This window comes from Pogoniulus pusillus, chromosome 12 (genome assembly GCF_015220805.1).
Source record: "Pogoniulus pusillus isolate bPogPus1 chromosome 12, bPogPus1.pri, whole genome shotgun sequence".
In the NCBI taxonomy this organism is placed as follows: Eukaryota; Metazoa; Chordata; class Aves; order Piciformes; family Lybiidae; genus Pogoniulus; species Pogoniulus pusillus.
This window is the reverse complement of record NC_087275.1, coordinates 20,754,006-20,773,352: the sequence shown is the minus strand read 5'-3', so window position 1 is coordinate 20,773,352 and position 19,347 is coordinate 20,754,006. Positions and strand designations below refer to the sequence as shown.

The window sequence follows — 19,347 nt, the reverse complement described above, 5'->3', positions numbered from 1 at the left end:
TCCTCCCCAGGTGCAGGACTCTGCACTTGTCCTTGTTGAACTTCATCTGGTTCCTCTGTGCCCAGCTCTCCAGTCTGTCCAGGTCTCTCTGGATGGCCACACAGCCTTCAGCTGTATCAGCCAAGCCTCCCAGCTTGGTGTCATCAGCAAACTCGCTGAGCAGACACTCTGTGCCCTCATCAATGTCATTGACGAAGACAAGGAGATGGACGCAGGAAGTTGTAGTTTTTGTTATTCAGTGCCATGCTGCTGCTCTCTCTTTTTAATTGGCTGCCAGGCTAACTCATTCTGGAGTTTTGCTGTGCAGTCAAAGCCTGTTTGGGCCCAATGGGAGACAATAGGTGGGTGAGAAAGGAGCACTGGTGTTTGGTGGTTTCATTTGGTTGGGGGAAAGGGTTTGGGGGAATTCTCACGTATCCTGTACCAGTATTATGTTAAGGACTCATATGTTCTGTATTTCCCTGTAGATCTTTAAATACAATTTCCGCATTTCCTCTCCAGTTCAACCAGATCTTTATGTTACATCCTTCGGGAGTCAACTTCATTTTTGTCTGCTCTTTGAACTAAGACAGTGAGGAATGGTGAGGAAATCCTGCTCGCTCTCTAGACCTCTGCAGAGTTGACACAGAGGGAACTAAAAGCCTGTTTTTCAGCTGGCGCATGTCCCCAGCTAAAGGAATGCCTGTGGTGTAAATGTTCCTCTCCCTATCATCCAGATGCCCTGAAGAATGTAGAGGGACACCTAGAGCTATGCCTAGTGCATGGCCACTAAGGGCAAGGACAGCCTCTGGGTCTCCTAGGAAAAGACCTCAAATAGGATCATGGAGTCCAACATTCAACTTAAGACCACCATGGCTATTAAAACATGTCCCAAAGTGCCATGTCCACATGTTTCTTGATTGCTTATAGGGAAGGTGCCTCCACCACCTCCCTGGGTGAGGTGTGCTACTCTTGAGCATTTCACCACCCTGAGCATACATTTTCACTCTCTAAATCCCGGGGTACGAAGAGGATAATAAAACATGAGATATTGCTCACAAAGTGCCTCTAAAATACTACACAATATTTAGTTATAAAAGCATGGTTTGCTTTTCAAAGTACCTCTTTCAGTGTGCTCTTTGCTTCAGGCACACAGCAAAAGCTAAACCAAGTACAGGAAGAGCAAGGTGAGCCTGTGTGCCTTGTGTGCTGAAGAGATGAAGCACCGGAGGCTTCTGCCATCTGCAACCACAGCTCTGGGCAGACTTCTCAGCTGCACAAGTTTTGGGCTTTTGCTGAGCAGTTGCAGAAAGGTTTGCAAATACTAGAGTATTGCCTGAGGCTCTCAGGCTAATTAAAAAGCATGCTGACTTTTTATCTTCCTCTTTCCATGGCCATGCCATCCGGAGCTACCTGATATCCCTCACCAGGTTGAATTACACAGGCTGCTGCCATAACGCTGTATGCAGCAGATGACTGAACAGGCAGCCACAAGCAGCTTGGTGAAAACATTTCCAGAGCAGACTGGCTTAGCAGCCTCGCAATTTCCTTTTGGTTTCTTTTGATAATGAAGAAAGAAAACAGTTTTGCTTTTAACTATGACTTCTCAGGAAGAGGTGAGTGAAACTTTGGGAGCATGTGATGTCCTCTGAATAAATGACACATCAGTGTTTAGCTTGAGCGTGGTGTACTCCACAGTGCTGTTTTGTTTCCTGATGGACAGCTTCTGCACTGGTCAGAAAGCTATTTATTTACTTAAATATATAAAGAATTGTACGTGGACAGCTGCTTCCTTCTCTGCCTTACAGCCAGCAGATCCCATCAAAATTTGATTGCTGTTCATTGAAATGTATATGAGATGTTATTAAATGAAAGAGTGGGAACCTTAATGTAAGGTTTTAAAAGGTGGAAAGGTATTCCAAGTGACTTAAAGAGATAGCCACAGACAAAGCACACATTCTTTACCTAAAATGTGCCACTGTAAGTCCCATTTTCTGAAACTAACTCTGCAAGCATGCAGCTTTTACATCTTACCACTGTCTTTAACAAACCTGGACTTGTTTCACATCACTGCAACCATCTCATTCCTTTTGCCAGTGACGGTGTGCAGAACCAGAGTCAGGAATCAGCATTTCAGATCTATTTACCCTGAATTCTAGGCTAGCACATTTGAAATAGCTTTTTGCTCTGTAGAAAATTATTAAAGGTTTTCCAGAGCAAAATTCAGTTGTCTCTGACTGAGGATCCCGTGAGGTGCTGTGCAGGTGTCATACAGCTTTTACTCTTCTTTCTCTTGTTTTTCATGACATTTAAAGAGCAGGGGATGGATTCACAACTCCAGTGTCAGTTTTTAAAAGTAGCTACAGGGCTTAGACAAGTATGAACAAAGATTAACTTCTTTAGTTTGCTGGTAAATTAATTCTAAGTACTCTTCTCATGAACTTCAAGTGCATAATGTAATGTGTCCAGCTTTGGAGTCCTCAGAACAGGAAAGACATAGACCAGATCCTTGGAGTAGGCCCAAAAGAGGATCACGAAGATGATCAGAGGGATGGAAAACCTCTCCTACAAAGAAAAGTAGAGAGTTTTGGGGCTCTTCAGCCTGGAGAGGGCTCAGGCAAGACCCTATTGTGGCTTTTCAGTACTTAAAGGGTTCTTATAAGAAATGTGGGGACAGACTTTTTAGCAGAGCATGTTGCAACAAGACAAGGTGTAACTATTTTAAACTAAAAGAGAGGAGATTCAGACCAGGTGTAAGGAAAAAAGCATTACAATGAGCATGGTGAAAAACTAGAACCAGATTGAGCAGAGAGGTGGTAGATGCCCCATATCTGGAAACATTTAAGGTCAGACTGTAGGGGGCTATAAGCAACCTGATCTAATTGATGTCCCTGCTGTCTGCAGAGTGGGGTTGGACTAGATGACCTTTAAAAGTCTCCTCCAACCCCAATCTTTTATGATTCTATGGCAACATTTTACAAGGTGATTATATTTTTTTTTTCTTCCTTTCTTCTTTTTTTTTTTCTTCCTGATGATTCAGGTACAAGAGACAAATCCCACTACTGGAAGTCTTGAGATCATCTCTATTACAGAAGTTGAACCACCAGTACCAGAAGTTCAGTTTTCCTTCAAAAGGTTTTTCTTCATACCACAAGTAAAAGTAGACCCCAGTGCAGATGGATCTGGTAGGGATACTGCACAGCTTTCTGGCCTTTGTCATTTAAATCTCTAATGTAGGTCTTTAGCCTTGAAAAACTACACTTGCCCACTCAGTCAGAGAAAGCCATCACTTGGAGCAGAAAAAACAACCTCATTCCTTCAGCCATGGGATTTGCCAGCATAGTAAAGGGTGATGACATTTTGTGTTAGCTTGTGGTGCTTGCTCTTGCATACACAAGCATTTTTCACAGCCAGAATATCCCCACAATTCAGCCACACAGCAAATATTTGCCCACACTTCTCAAACACATTTTTTGAAGGGTTCATTTGAAATTTCACCACCTTGGAAACTGGTCCATTTGTAAAATTGAGTGTACAGTACAGCAGCCTTGGAAGAACAGCATGCACGTTTGCTGCTTCTCAGAGGTTTGATGGCAAAAATAACCACTAACTTCAACAGAAGCAGGCTGAGCATCGAGGATAAAGATGAAGCAATTACATTTTCTAGTCAATTAGATGCTACAGTTGTCTAAGATTTTTGCTACTCCTGAGTAGTTTGTATAGGCTAGGATTTACTTTTGTGTTTACAAGACACTCCTTATCCACGGCTGATTATAAGTACCTGTCAACTTCAAATTCAAAGCTTGAAAAATGAAGAGCTTCAGAAACTGAAATTGAAGACAAGGTTCTGCTTGCTTGTGTGTGTACTCAGGACCAAGCTGTGTGTGCTGTTTTCCCATAGTTTGCCCTCTGTATATCAGCATACATTGGAAACAAACAAACTCTTCATTATTTTCAGTGGAATCCATTGGTGTCTTTCAGACTGAAAACATCACTGAGTTGTGGTCAGCTACAGAGGTGATTGGTGACCAGAACTGATCCAGCTCATGAAATGTACTCAGTAGTTACTACTGATTTATATTTTTACTCTAGATTCATCCTTTTCCCTAGAAAATTCACAACTCAGCCTTGAGCCGCTTTGATTCTTTCCTTGCCATTACAGAATAACTTAAACCAGATCACCTTTCCCCACATCTTTCAAGACCAATTTGAGGGTCCTGTTTTTTACAAATTTAGCTTTCTGCAACTTCCATTTAACCTTGGTCCAGTCCCACAAGGGCCGGTGACTTTCCTCCTCATCTTGAACACCTGTTTCCCAGCTAGCCCTGCCTTTTTCCAATAGCCCTGCTCCTGTTCTTTAGGTTCCACTTACTTGTTTCCTTGCCTCTCTTGCCTCAGCTTTGGAGTAATGCATCTTCGTGGGACTTATCTCCCTGGTGCATGAGGTGGAGCTCTGTGGCCTCTGGCCTCACCCCAGGATTTCCCTTGTCCCAGACAGTGCTCAGAGCAGCTGTCATGGTTTAAACCCAGTCAGCAACGGAGCGCCGTGCAGCTGCATGCTCACTCCTCCCCTCTCCAGGTGGCATGTGGAGAACTGGGGAAAAAAGCAAAACTTGTGAATTGATATAACAACAGTTTAATAACTGAAATAAAACAGAACAACAATTCTAATTATTATCTCAACAAAAAGAAAGCTTTGAGAGAGAAACAAAACCCAAGGTAAGATGAGTGATGTGCAAAGCAATTGCTCACCATCTGTTGATTGATGCTCAGACTGACCCCATGCAGCAATCCCATTCTCCTGGCCAACTCCCCCAGAACTTTTACACTGATCACGATGATCTGTGGTATGGAAAAGCCCTTTGGCTAGTTTGGTTCAGCTGTCCTGGCCATGCTGCCTCCCAGCTTCTTGTGCACCTGCTCACTGGCACAGCATGAGAAACTGAAAAATTCTTCACTTTGGACAAGCAGGGCTTAGCTCAAACATCAGTGTGCTAGCAACACTGCTCTCATGCTGAACCCAAAGCACAACACTGCACCAGCTGCTAGGGAGAAAACTGACTCTGTCCCAGCCAAAACCAGGAAAGCAGAGTCAAGCTGAGGCTGCAGCTGGAGGGTGCACTGGCACTGCAGACTTGGTACCAGCAAGAGTCAGGAGGCATCAGAGAGGCATGGTCATAAAGAGGAGATTCAAATTAGTTTGCTCACTGCTACTTCCACTGAAAAGATTTATTAGTCCACTTGAGCTATGAAGTCTTCAGATACACCTGTACCCTGTACACAGGTTTGACAAAAAACAGAATGGGTCCAGATGTCATTTTTATTCCTGGACTTGCATTTTCAGGAGAAGTGCTCATACACTTCTAAAGCTCACTCTGTAATGCAGCCCACAAAAGCAAACAGAAAAACCATCCAACTTTGAGAGCTTATATTCTCAATTGCACTGAGGACAGGACAGGTGATTTGTATGAGCTTGATTCAGATACTTCTGGGGCAAAAGCTACACATGTATCTGAGGCCATCAGTGAGCCCCACTTCAGCCTTCTCAGCCCCTGAGCTGGGGCATCCAAATCCCTTTGAGTTATGTCAGTTCACAAAGTGTGTGCAGAGATTGCTGCTGCCATCCATTTTAATGTTAGATAAATCTTTTAGTTTCATGTTAGATAAACCTGTCAGTTTAATGCTAGAGAAATCTTTCCCGTTGCAAATTATGACTGCTTTAACTTCACATCAGCTGTTCTCTCTGTTTCACTTCTAGGAGATATTGAACCACCTTCCGTGTGCCATGTTTTCATGTCCCTAAAATACTTTCCATATCTCTGTGGCTTATTCCTTGCAGTAATCCTAGCAGTGGCTATTGGCCTAGGTGGTGAGTACAATTAGTTATTCATTAAGTTCTCGCTTAGCCATTCAAATGCTGAATTTTTCATGAGCCTTTTACTTTAGGCTGGAATGAAACTGCTACTGTGGCTTGTTTGCTGAAGTAAAAAATTCCTGTAGGTGTGATGGCTTTAGATTTTATTTACATGTAGGGATAAAATAGATCTGGCACTCATGAGAAGATTAGTGTAATGTTTGCAACACTGGGGAGTCTGCAGCTTCAGGAAGCCTTCCTCTAGTAAAACTACACCAATTCCTCTTGGGTGGTGAACTAAGAGTTTGGAAATTGGAGGGGGGCGGGGGGAGAGTGGGACTTCAGAAAGCATGTATCATATTTTGGTGCCATAATTCACTACTCTAAGTTTGGTTTCAAAGAATTAAGGAACTTCCCACTATCACAAACAACTTCCACAAAGGGAAGAAAAGTGCAGAATGAATTTAGTAGTGACTGTAAAGTGTGACCTGCTCAGGCCTAGGTGCCAAATATGTTGGTGCTAGAACAGTGCCTTCACACCTGCGAGAGGGGTAAGCTTGCGTGAGGTTGAGGCATTCCTTCAGGAAGAAAGTTCACTGGACATATTTTTTGCTGATAAGGGACTGAGGAATCAGGCAGAAACTCACCCTGGGGTGAAATATAAACCGGGTTGAAGGAGCTAGGAAGGTGTCAACCTAAACAGCAAGGCTGACTCCTCCTGAAAGTCATTACTAATCGATGAGTTTAGCAGCACCGTGTTGCAACCTCCAGGTTGTATTTCAGAAGTTCCTAGATTATAGGACTTGTCTTTTCCTTGTCAAGACTGAAATATGTCCAGATAATTGAAGTCCAAATGTGTTTTCATCACCTTGTTTCCTTTCATTCTCCTTAGTCCAATACAACTGCCTTGGGAAGTTTCGCTGCCGATCATCCTTTAAATGCATTCAGAAATCAGCCAGGTGCAATGGTGTCTTCAACTGTAAAGAAGGAGAGGATGAGTACAGATGTGGTAAATTTGAATTTGATTATAAATCCCTCCTACTTCCTCCTGTAGCATCTGGCATGTTATCAGGAAATGTATGTTGTAAAGAGCTGAGTGAGACAACAAAGTCTGATGGATTATCTAAACCACCGCTTCAAAGGAGCAGTCTCTCTGAGGTATTGATTTACAGTTTATGAGAAATCCAACTTCTCTTCAGATAAATGTGATGGTGCTAAATGTTGCTACTGTCAGATCAGGCATTGGTCTCCATTAGAAGTGTAGGTGCTTCTTGACTGCTACTACTTCCTCTACCGTGGTCTAGTTGATTGGCTGGGGCTGGGTGCAAGGTTGGTCTGGATGATCTTGGAGGTCTCTTCCAACCTGATTGATTCTATGATAGCTTCAAGGAACACCACACTGCATTATGGTATGTACAGACAGCACTCTTTCTATTCCCTGGCACATGGTTGCACTGGGTTGGTTTGGAAGATCCAAAAGCCTGTTACTATCTTAAAGGATATGGAAACAGGAGAGATCACCACTGCTTTTCATGTGTTGAGTACTATGGAGTTTGCTGCTTTGTGTGTGTGAAATGTGCGCCCCCATTTCACCATTTTCTAGAATCATAGAGTGGTCTGGGTTTGAAGGGACCTCCAATGTCCCCAGAACTAAAATAAACACAGAAAAAGTCTGTCAAAGGATCCAAGTGATGGAAAAGACAAGTAGTAAAAACTTGGTGGGCCAAGAAACGTGAATGTTACAGTAGTGCACTGACACTGTTTTGTATCTGCTGTGTACCTGGTGGCTCTTCTTCACAACTCAGGCTTTTCTTCTCCTGAATCTCAGTCAGGCTGAGTGGCAAGAAAGCAGTGCTACAAGTCTTCACTTCTGGATCCTGGCGAACAGTTTGCTCTGATGACTGGAAAGCAGAATATGGAAACACTACCTGCAAACATCTGGGTTTCTCAAGGTATGAACATAAATCAATGAAACTTTATTTGGCATTTTGAACAAACTGAGATTTTCAGTCTCTCTGTTGAAATCTTCTTTAGCCTGTGCTTTAAAAGAAAAAAAGGAAATTAGTAGTAGACCCTTGTGAATGAGATGGTTGAGGAGATTTGGGATGTGGGAAACAGAACCACAGAATCATAGAATGCATCAGATGAGAAGGGACCCCTGAAGGTCATCTTGTCCAGCTGCCCTTCACTGAGCAGGGACATCTCCAACTAGATCAGGCTGCTCAGGGACCAATCAAGTTTTACCTTGAATGTCTCCAGGGTTGAGACCTCCACCACATCAGCAGGCAACTTGTTCCAGTATTTCACTACCCTCGCTGTGAAGAACTTCCTCCTTACATCTAACCTGAATCTACTCTGCTCCAGTTTCAAACCATTACCCCTTGTCCTATCACTACAAGCCCTTCTAACCATCCCCTCCATAGCTTTCCTGCAGGTCCCCTTCAGATACTGAAATGCCTCTATAAGGTCTCTCTGGATAGTCCTGAATACTTGTGCACTGCAAAAAACATTTATTGCTGCTATAAATCCTGAATGATGTTCTGGTTAAATCTTCTGGTTAAATCTAAATAAAGAGGCAATGAGCTTCAAGAAATGTGCCAATCAGGCCCCCCCAAAAAAAGCTTTATTGGAATATCAGAATTCAAGTTTACTTTGTCTGCCAGTTAAATGCCTCTCAGCTTGTGTGACTTGCACATATGATTATGAGCACATTACAAGAAGCACTTCTTGGGGAGGATAGGATTACTTTATCAAGGGTTGGAATCCGCTTGTTGTGGTTGCTACACTGGATTGGTGTTGGCAGAGCCACTGAATTATTTAAGCAGATTACAGAAACAGGGTCTGAGGAAGCTGTGTTTATGGTTTATTTGCAGTTATGTGAGTTCAGGTTACCTGCCTGTGGCTGCAGTAGAAAAACAGTTTCAAAGACATTTCGTATCGCTCAGCCATTGGTTATCAGCTGATCAAGTGACATCCCTGCACAACGCAACAAACCTCAGGTATGCTGAGTTTGTTCACCATGACAAAAGGACAGCAATCAGTGGAAGGAGAATTGCTAACAGTTTGAGGTTGTTGTCTATTTTTTCAGGCACATAGTGCTTCATAATTTGTTGATGTCGTTATGCATTATAGACCAAGGTTCAGTAGCAGCCTCACCTGAATATGAACTAAGAGCTTGTTCCAAGACCCATTAAAATCAACAGGGACTTTTAAATGACCTATTTGTCCCATGATCTCTTTTTGTTGCAAATGGATAGACACCAGGCACTTATCTTTTCCCGTTGTGAAGCAGCTTGTTTCAGTTTACAGATCCCTAGATATTTCCCAGTGGGATTATGAACCTTTTATAGTCTATTTCTTCCTCCTGATCACTCCTAATTTCTCTTAGTTACCTTTCACTGAAAGGTAAGCAATGGATCCAAGGAGACTACAGATCACACGCTGAAAATTGCAGAGAAGAGTGAAGCACTCTTCAGCAGGGCAGCATATGGTCTGCAGGGTCCCAGTGGTGCCTGAGCTCCTAACTGAAGTATTTCAGCTAAATGGCCTTAGTAGAACAGACGAGTATGTAACTTTGTACCTCTTTCAGGATATGAGTTACTTACCTGCACGTAGGAAGATGAGGTAACATTGAAAAAGAAAATCCTCTGTATTTGTGAATTGGAGCTAACACTGCACTGTCTTTTTTGTCTTAGAGAAGAATGCACTTCTGGCAATGTGATCATCTTAAAATGTTTGGGTAAGAATCAGGCAAAGTGAGAATAAAGTCAAAACCTCTCCTTCACTCTATAGCAAGAGCTGGGAGGAATTGTATCCTTAGGCATACTACACTGCCAATTATCACCTCAAAGACAAAATGTATCTCTTATACCAGATTTAAAAGAATTTCAGAAGGTGAGAAAAGGCTGGGAGGATGTATCTGAAGCATCAAGTAGCAGGACTGTTTTGGTGAAATCACAGTAAAATGCAGATGTTTAAGGACTGTGAGTTGAGTCTGTGGACTGATGCTGTAATTTCAGCTCTGCTATCTCAGCAGGGAAAGGGAAATTTTGTCTAATCATTTGACCTTCTATGCCACACTCCTCCATGTCAGCTAGTTATCAGAGCAAGATATGGAAAAACATGTTAAAAATCAACAGCAAAATAATCACCAGGGGACAGGAGATGCTTCAGCCTGCCTGTACGGACCCCTGGGACCCTGTGAATTTGAGGAGGACAGAACAGTGGGGTTTACAGCTCAGCCAAGCACTACATCTACAGGGAAGAAGATATGGACCCCACAGCCCCCATACCAGCTGCCAGGCATCATGCTGCAGGGATGGGAGGGAGGAGAAGAAACATCTGGGGACAGCCACAGCTCGAGATGCAGGCCATGGAGGGTGGTTCTGCTGCAGAGAACCCCTAGCTACAGCAAGGCTGGGAGTAGAGGGGCCCAAGGTGACAAAAAGATGCCTGTGTTTCACCTGTGGACTGTAACCTTTGCTTTTTCCCAGTGTGTGGGACACGGGCCAGCTACGGGCCACGGATCGTGGGGGGCAATGCATCCTCACCCCGGCAGTGGCCCTGGCAGGTCAGCCTGCAGTTTCACGGGCACCACCTCTGTGGAGGGTCTGTCATCACCCCACGCTGGATCATCACAGCCGCCCACTGTGTCTATGAGTAAGTTCCTAAGCTGCCTTGCTCAAGAATCCCACTCACCCCACCTGCAACAGGTCTGTGTGCAGGGCCGCTGGAGGGGAGGACAAATGCACCAGGCTTCTCTTAAACACAACCTGCAGGAGTTGCTGGGTGGTCCTTGTTTCATAGCCTTGCTGTGTAACATTTCAATCACCTCTCTCCCTTCTTACACAAGTGCAAGCCTTTCTGAAAAAAAACCAAACCAACCAAGCACGAACCTCCAAGAAATGGCTCAAATCGGAGCCCCCAGGTTTCAGATAATCTGGACACTCCTGGGAAACCACAGCTTCCTGGAAAGCCACCTTAAACCAACGCTTAGCTTGTGGCTTTGAGGTATTCCTGCCTCCAATTTCTGTAACCTCGCATGTGAGCTAACAGCTCAGAGGGAATTTGCAGCTTGGCTCCTGGGGCACTCTGGAGCTGCAAAATAAGTTATGCAACCTTTTTCACGTTGGCAGGATCAATGGGGAGTAGTTAGTGAGTCATGCTGTGCCTGCCTCATTGCTAACTGCTGCTTTTCATGCTGTTAGAAATTGGCTTTGACTTGTAAATAGGTGGTAAGCAATTATTTAGAGGCCTTTTCTTTGTGTGCTGTAAACATAGTTCCTTCTGTTATTTCTTATGAGTCGTTTGGGTTTGCAGTCGTGTTGGTTGCTAGTAGTGTAAGATTGCTGTTCTGACTCTTATAAACCCTGGCCACTTTCACACTGAATGGCAGGGCTGGAGGGGCCGTCTGAAGATCATCCAATCCAACCTCTCTGGCAAAGAAGGTTTTCCTAGAGCAAGTTGCACAGGATAGTGGCCAGACAGGTTTGGAACATCTCCAGACAAGGAGGCTCCACAACCTCTCTGGGCAGCCTGTTCCAGGGCTTTGTCAGCCTCAAAGTAACAAAGTTTTTTCTCCTGTTCAGGCGTTACTTTGTGTGTTACAGTTTGTGCTCTTTCACCAAAGACATTTAGACAGCTAAAATAGGATCTGTCTGACCATTTGTAGGCATCCACCACATGGCTGTTTCTGAGCAAGTCCTGGAGGATGCTTTTATAACCAGTAGAGATGGGACAGACAATTTACCTCTGCCTCTCACAACTTGAGTGTGCTGAAAGGCTGACAGGGATAAAAGCTGACAGCACAATCCATAGCCCTGGAGCCCTTCCCCAGCACTGCTGCTAGCCTGGTGGGGTGAAGCCAAGAGAAGAGGATCTGCTCATGTGCTGAAGGCTGAAAGACATGGCTGTTCACGAACTGGGGACAGAAGGACCTCCTAGAAGGAAAGCTTCTCCGTTGAGAATAGCTTGCCACAAGCGTGGCTGACTAGCTGCATGGATGAGCAGAGGTGTGCCATGCAGCAGCAGCTGTGCTGTGGGGTCACATAGGTGGAAAGACAGCTAAGCCAGTGCAAAGTTCTGCTGTGTTTCTAGAAAGCTGCACAGATACCGTATCAGTGAGCCACTGTGCTGCTGGCATTAGTCACTCTCCCTGTGTTATTGAAGTAAGACACAAAGCACAGCCAACACCAACAGACAGGTAAGCAGCTACAGCAGGCTGTAGCTATTTGCCTGCAGAATTTTATGCGATCCATAAGCTCAGGAGATAATTTTTTAAAACCTAAGGCTTTTGTTGAAGGTTTTTCACCCTTTCCTACCTCTCTGTTTCAGCCTGTACTTGCCGAGCTCATGGAGTGTGCAGGTTGGTTTTGTGACTCAGCAAGACACCCAAGTTCACCCATATTCAGTGGAAAAAATTATATACCATCGAAATTACAAGCCCAAGACAATGGGAAATGATATAGCACTGATTAAACTGGCAGCTCCACTTGCTCTTAATGGTAATGCTTTCTGTTAGCTTTCACTTGGCTTTCTCACTTTCCTAGCTAAGAGAGGGAAGAGGCTTTCCTTATACAGACCAGGAAATTTCTATTGGCACTCTATGCCTGACCCAGGATGCTTAGGTGGATTCCCACCACCTCTAAAAGCAATTAGAGATGTGCAGCACAGATGTAGCCAGCCTGCTGTTGTGATGGCAATGCAGCAATCCCGCTTCAGACTACACCCAGCAGGAACCACACAGCCTCAGTATCACAAACCCCTCTGTGCTCTAGATCCAGGCACAGAAAGAAACAACCTCATCCCAAGGCTCTGCAAAATGTTCCCACTCCTTTCTGGTATGGCCTTATTGAAGGCATTTAATAGCAGGCAAACATTAGCTTTATTATTTCTAAATGTTTTTGCTATCTAAAATAAATGCCCCACCTTGCTTTACTTGGAGGTCACAGAGATTTTTATCCTCTCCTTTCTGTGAGTATAGGGAGCTGAAAATCAAGCTTAAATTTCAAAGAGGGTAAGAAAAAGGCAATTCAAATGCAGTGATGATTTTAAATTAAAAGTGGTTTTATTTTCTCGACAGGATTCTACCTACAGCTGACACAGTTAGTGAATTGAAATAATACATAATGGTATTTTATGAATTTAAGTGATCATCTGCCAGTACATCATAGTCACTGTGAGCTCTCTGCAAAGTGGAGCTGGCTTTCTCTGACATCTGGATTGCCTGTTCCTAGATCAATTCTCTTAAAATGCTTTAATTTTCCCTTTGAATTTAAATTAAGCTTGGTCTTGTTTGGGTTTATATCTCAGCTAATGCTGTTTTCTTTTGCTTGGGAATAAGTTAGGGAAACTGTAATGGCTCCACATCAGAGTGAGATACCTGTTATGCCCTGGGGGACTAAGGGCAGCCTGGAGGGGCTTGGAGACCCTTTGCTGGTGGCTTGATGCTTGGGGCTGGGATCATTGCACGATGGAGAACTGAACCACTGAGAGTTGCTCAGAGATACCTTGCATTTTATCTCCCTTTGGTCATGGCCAGCTCATCTTGGCATATCACAGTTTGTCCCTGCAGGCATCGAACACTGATTATACTGCACAGCTTTCAGTTCCCCAGAGTGCAAAGGCACTGAAACTCCATGAGCCAATGGGCAGGAAGCAGAGAGCATCCCAGACATCTTGTTGCCCATTTGGAAGAGCACAGAGATGTGCATGCATCATTACAGAATCACAGAATATAGCTGGCTGGAAGACATTTCAAAGATCATCCAGTCCAACCCTCAACCCAGCACTGAGAGGTCAACACTGAACCGTGGCTCCTCCTGGATAAGTTCCTGTGTGGCCTGCCCTAGGTGATCCTGCTTTAGCAGGGGGTTTGGACTAGATAATCTCTAGAGGTCACTTCCAACCCCTAACATTCTATGGTTCTGTGTAGTTGTGTCATGGTTAGCCACAGCCATTTCTCTGCCCAAGCAGCATGACACAGGGGCTCTGATCTGTTCATCAGATGTGTGCCTAGTGCATTTCTTGCCTTCTCATTCTTCAGTTTCTCTACTAACAAACACCTTTTTATCTGTTGCTTCATGCTTTAATTAGTCTTGGTGTAGGTGTTGTCTCAAACTGATAGTATTGGCCTTAAGACAAGGACCTGCAGAACTTCCCATCTGCTTATGTGGGGAGTGTGTGGTGCTCACAACAGCTTCAGTGCAAGCCAAATTCTCAGATTTTACTGAGACATACAATTTACTGCTAAATTTTAAAAGGAATTCTCTGTTTCTGTCTCTGTGTCTCTCTCTCTTTTTTTTTAATAGGTCACATAGAGCCAATTTGTCTACCTAATTTTGGCGAGCAGTTCCCAGAAGGGAAAATGTGTTGGGTGTCAGGATGGGGAGCAACTGTGGAAGGAGGTATTTTAAATTATTTCTTTTTGATGACACTGTATGAAAATACCTCACATAGAGTAAATACAGGATTTGGTTGAAACGTTGTTCAAAATTAATTTTTCTGGGGTATCTGAGGAGTGAGGGAAAGAAAACCTATTCCTACATTTTATGCTTACTGTGAGCAGCATCAGAGCTGCACAAACCCTTACCACAAGGAATGAATGGGCACACTCTGTGGAAAAGCTTAAAAAATAACATGTAGACAGCAAGACTGATCACAATGTTGTCCCTGGGCTCAAACAGCCTGTGTCCTTCACAGATACAAGCATAGGAAGAATAGCATGAGTCCAAGAATTGTCCATCCATTTGCTGTTACTTATAGGCCACCTAATATACTGTTCTTGCTCTCTGAGCATTAAATGAGATGAATGGAGAGTGGTAAAAAACAATGACCTAAGAATTCAAGCATTTTCACACAAAGTCATTCACTATATATTATTGATTAACATGACTTGTGTGTTGTGGCCAAAAAAAAAAACCAAAACAGAAAAAGAATTCCCTTTTCTTTATGATATCAAAGGCCATTAAGGCCAGGCTGGATGGGGTCCTGGGAAGCCTGGTCTAGTTTGAAGTGTCCTTGCCCATGGCAGTGCAGTTGGGTTGCAACTGGATGATCCTTGAGGTCCCTTCCAGCCCTGACAGTTCTATGATTCTATGATTATTGGGTTGGTTTTTTTTTTTTCAGAGCAAGCATGTATGCATTTTCAGGCAAGATGGGTGATGTAGAAATTGGCTCTGTGTATAATATCACAAAGAAAAAGCAATTATTTTTTTGGCCACTACGCAGAGGTCATGTTAATCAATAATATATACTGAATCATTTCCATGTGAAAATACGTGAGTTCTTAGGTCATTGAGGTTTTATCACTCTTCATTCATCTCCTTTAATGTTCAGAGAACAAGAACAGTATGTTACATAGCCTCTAGATAATAGCACAAGGTGTGTGGGGGGGGAAGGTATGAAAGCAACATTTAGCCCATACAGTCAGCTATAAATTGACAATAGAGAGTGTGTAAATAGTGTCATAAGTAGAAATTATCCACTCAGAAGCTGAATGAAATAAAATCAATATTTATAAAAGAAATCAAATGTGTACAGATGATTTGTTGAGTTAACAGAACAGGTGATGAATTCAGAATGAATTCTGGCACTGCGCTGAAGACAGCATCCAACCAGCTTTTGAGTTCTTTACTGCCATTGATTGTCTGAAGGAGAAACACCTGGAGTACAGTTTTATATTACATACTGTGACAATCCACAGCTCTGTAGAGTTGTTAATTACTGGATTCTCTGATGGGACACCTGGTTGCCATTTTTCTAACCATATTTATTTCACCCTTGCTTGCCAGTTCTTCACACACCAAAACATCTTCTGTTTGTAATTGGAGATTAGCTTCAAGGATAGCAGGGAGGGTTTCTTGTTGGTTTGGTTTGGGGTTTTTTTGGTGTGCATTTTTGTTTTGTTTTTATGTTTATTTCATGTTATATTTTCAACAGGTGATACATCTGAAACCATGAATTATGCAGGAGTTCCTCTGATTTCTAATGCAATTTGCAATCACAGAGATGTCTATGGTGGGATCATAACTCCTTCGATGCTCTGTGCTGGTTTCCTAAAGGGAGGGGTAGACACCTGCCAGGTATGGAAGTTTTCAAACTGCTACTGTTCTCATTAAGATCAGCAATGGAAAAACGTGAGTGATAAGTTATCAGAAGGCACTCCCAGGTTTTTCTTGGGCAAACATTTGGGTTTGTGCCATTTACTGTGTTTACCATGAATACTGATCACTGCCTGTGCACATTCATATGCTACAATTCCCTTCTCACATGTCTTCTGTGGACCATATCTGCTACTTGTGAAGCCAAATTTACTTAAGACATTTTTTCGTTTCTTGCATGTACTCCAGCATGATGCTGTCCTTTGTTTGCCCTGGCTGTGGCCTCTGCACTGCACTGAATTGCACTGCACTGTGAGCAGCACTGGAGCTCTGCAATGTGGAGAAACCATGTGGTGTGAAGCAAGCCAAGTGTATATCAACAGGGAATCAGTAGAAGTGTGTGATTTTGGAAAGAATAGAGAAAGGCAGGGGAAGGAAGAAAGGGAGAAGTGTTTGAGTAACTCAGAGGATTGGTAATGTAGAGAGAGGGATTCATAGCAGCAATTGATCTTTCACAACACTGAGTGGTGATTATTCACAATCAATGTCAGAGCCATGAAGGTGCCTACCTTGAGCCAGGCGTCATCCCTGTGCTCACTGATGTAGACTTAGCTAGCCATCATGGATGAAAAGCAAGGCCTGGGAAGGAAGATGTTTCCAGATTTTCTCAGCCCTGATTGTGCATGGGACATGACAAAGCAAAGCTGTTAGGTGCATAGATCTCCACTTAAGCACAATGCCCCCAGCAAGGTGCCTGGCACTATCCCATCATTTTGATTGGAAGAGCTGTCCAGAGGCAGCAACCTCAGAATATGACTCCAAGTGACAAAGTAATCCCTGCTCACCAAAGGGAGAGGCTTCTTCCAAGGATTGTTCCAAATTCTTTTTTTTCTTTTCCTTGCTGTTGTGCTGGCTCTGGTATCAGGAAACTGCCTCAGCAAAAGAAATTGGCAGTTTTTTCAGTGCTTAGGTGTGAGTCCATTGAGTCAAATCTGCTTAGCAACATGTCTGGGAAGGGCCAGAAAAGCAACATGCATGACTGCATGCAGCAGCAAGCAGCGAAGGAGGTGGGTGCAAGTTTTCTGTTGCAACCCTGGGCTCAAGTGAAGTATGACAACTAGGAGACAAGCAGCTGTGAGAGACAGCAGATTAGCAATGCCCTGTCTGCAGGACAGGTACACTCCTCAGCACTTCTACAGCATTTAGCAGCAGGCTTCAGTATTACTTCTCTTTAACTGTACTGCTGACTGGGGTAAGGAGAATACAATCTAATGCACGTCTGAGAAATCTCTAACTTCTGCTGTAACAGGACCCAGAGCAGAGCAGAAACAGGAGACTTTGAATTGCTTGACTATGCTTCTTCCCATATCCCCCAAAGAGGCATTCCCTCCTGTTTTGGGGGCACTGACATTTGTTTCCATTCTTTGTCCTCCAGGGAGATAGTGGGGGTCCTTTAGCATGTGAAGATATGAGTATCTGGAAGTTGGTGGGGACCACCAGCTTTGGAGTGGGCTGTGCAGAAAAGAATAAGCCTGGCGTCTACAGCAGAACCACCTCCTTCCTGGACTGGATACATGAACAGATGGAGGTCTGAGTTTGCTCTGTCTCTGCATCTCCAGTTGATGCTTTGCTCTCCCTGTGCCACACAGGGTTTAGCTCACATTTGCCACATCTGAGTTGTGTTGTATGGACGTATGTGACCCAGAGGATTTCAGGGATGGTCCAAGGGCACAGTGGGCAGATCAGGGTGTGGAGGTCTTAGTGAGATATGGCAAACACCAGGGGAGGGGTGAGGAAGGGAGTAGAGCGTGAGAATGACCAGAGAGGGCACCTGGAGACACAGAATGGGAGGTGTGAAAGGGGTGAATAAGGAGAAAGGAGGTGAAGGAAGAGTTGCTAGGGGACTTTATGTGAAACTGTGAGACTGCTACAGAAAATTCTGGGGACTGGAAGCTGAGTGAGTCAAAGAAACGGGAGGTGGCAGGAGACCAAAGGAACGCTGCAGCCACCTTCGTCTGTCCTGAGGGTGACCCATTCTTGATAGACCAGGTACTCTTCTGTCAGCACCACTCCAGCACTGGCAAATAGGTGCTGAGTTCAGCCATCCAGGCAGGAAGAGCCATTGTGCTTCAGATGGACTCCCAGGCAGGGATCTATTGCCTAAAGAGAGACATCTAGAGCCTTTTAGAAACCTCAGGCTGTCCAGTCTGCCTCACAGGTGTCCCTGTAGAAGCACAAGGATAAGCAGCTGACCCTGGGTAGTATCCATTATCCCCATGAGGAATATCCTGTGACAGCTCCGTGCTCAGTATGCACATCTCTTTACAATCCTGTCTCAGCTCATGCAAGGCTGAGCACCAGAGGACCAAAGCAGTGAGAGAAGCTGATGGCATTTGCCCAGGTTCACAGTGCAATTCTCAGGTAATGGGAATTGTTTCACATCCATTTAGTCGAGGTGGTGTGTTTTTGTGAAGAACTTCATCTGGCTACAGCAGCCCCTGGTTCCTTTGGTGACCCCAGAACTGCAAGGACAAAGAGAAGTTGCTCCCTTTCGGAGCTGAATAGGTGGCAACAGCAGTGTTGAAATAGATGCACAACTTTTTCTTCCCAGAGAGAAGAGCTGCAGACCTGAGGAGAGAGGCAGTGTGGTGGGCTTCTGAAAACCCACATCATGCTCCATCCCCACAGAAGGACCCACTACACTCTTCTGGACACCTGCTCTGAGCTTTGTACCTTCACAGACTACTTTTTATCATCTCTTTTGGTATTGGTAACTGTACTTAATGAACACTGTTTAACATTCAGACTCCTTTGGATAGAGGTAGTTGGATGCTGGGTATGCAGATTTACTGTCATATACACATTTCACAAGCAGGAATAACACTAAGACTGATAATGCAGGATTCTATTGCAATAAAGTTTTGTAGGCACCATGACAACAAAGTTTTGGGGGTACTAGAGCAACTTCATATCAGGTTGCTATCTACAGCCTTCGTATTTACCTTCCAAGGACCAAACCTCAAAAAGACTTTGTTCCTGAAAATATCCATATGTAAGATCCATTCTCTGTTGCATAGAGAGCAGCATATTTCTTTCAAGGCATAAAGCAAGCAGCTGTCAATTTCAGCATGCACTTGGCTAGTATGTTCAATTCTTGTTAGCAAAAATCTCTGGGTTCAAATCTTTTATCACATAGCTATAAACAAGTCCTTACAAGCTGAATTCTTCAGTGTTTTCTTACTCTAAATGGCTCTGGAATGAACAATACACAAGTTGTAAGTTTATTGAAAATTCTGGGATTACTGAAGTCTCAAAGTGAAGAGGAGATTCTTTACTGCCTTTCAATAGGCTAGAGAGTCAAAATCATTGCTCTGTCTCTGCTGCACTGTGCAGTGCAATAGCCAGTGAACTATT

General features: G+C 43.9%; 1 protein-coding gene across 1 annotated transcript; it reads left to right on the top strand.

Annotated features, from left to right (window-relative positions):
* Positions 1-1,577: 1,577 nt before the first annotated feature.
* On the top strand, positions 1,578-19,114 carry TMPRSS3 (transmembrane serine protease 3). The gene is made up of 13 exons (XM_064152168.1): positions 1,578-1,595; positions 3,020-3,164; positions 5,738-5,848; positions 6,726-6,842; positions 7,662-7,785; positions 8,707-8,832; positions 9,529-9,572; positions 10,327-10,492; positions 12,167-12,336; positions 14,143-14,238; positions 15,773-15,915; positions 17,369-17,521; positions 18,545-19,114. The coding sequence occupies exons 1-13, from the start codon at positions 1,578-1,580 to the stop codon at positions 18,563-18,565; spliced, it is 1,434 nt and encodes a 477-aa protein (XP_064008238.1). The 3' UTR covers positions 18,566-19,114.
* Positions 19,115-19,347: the final 233 nt, after the last annotated feature.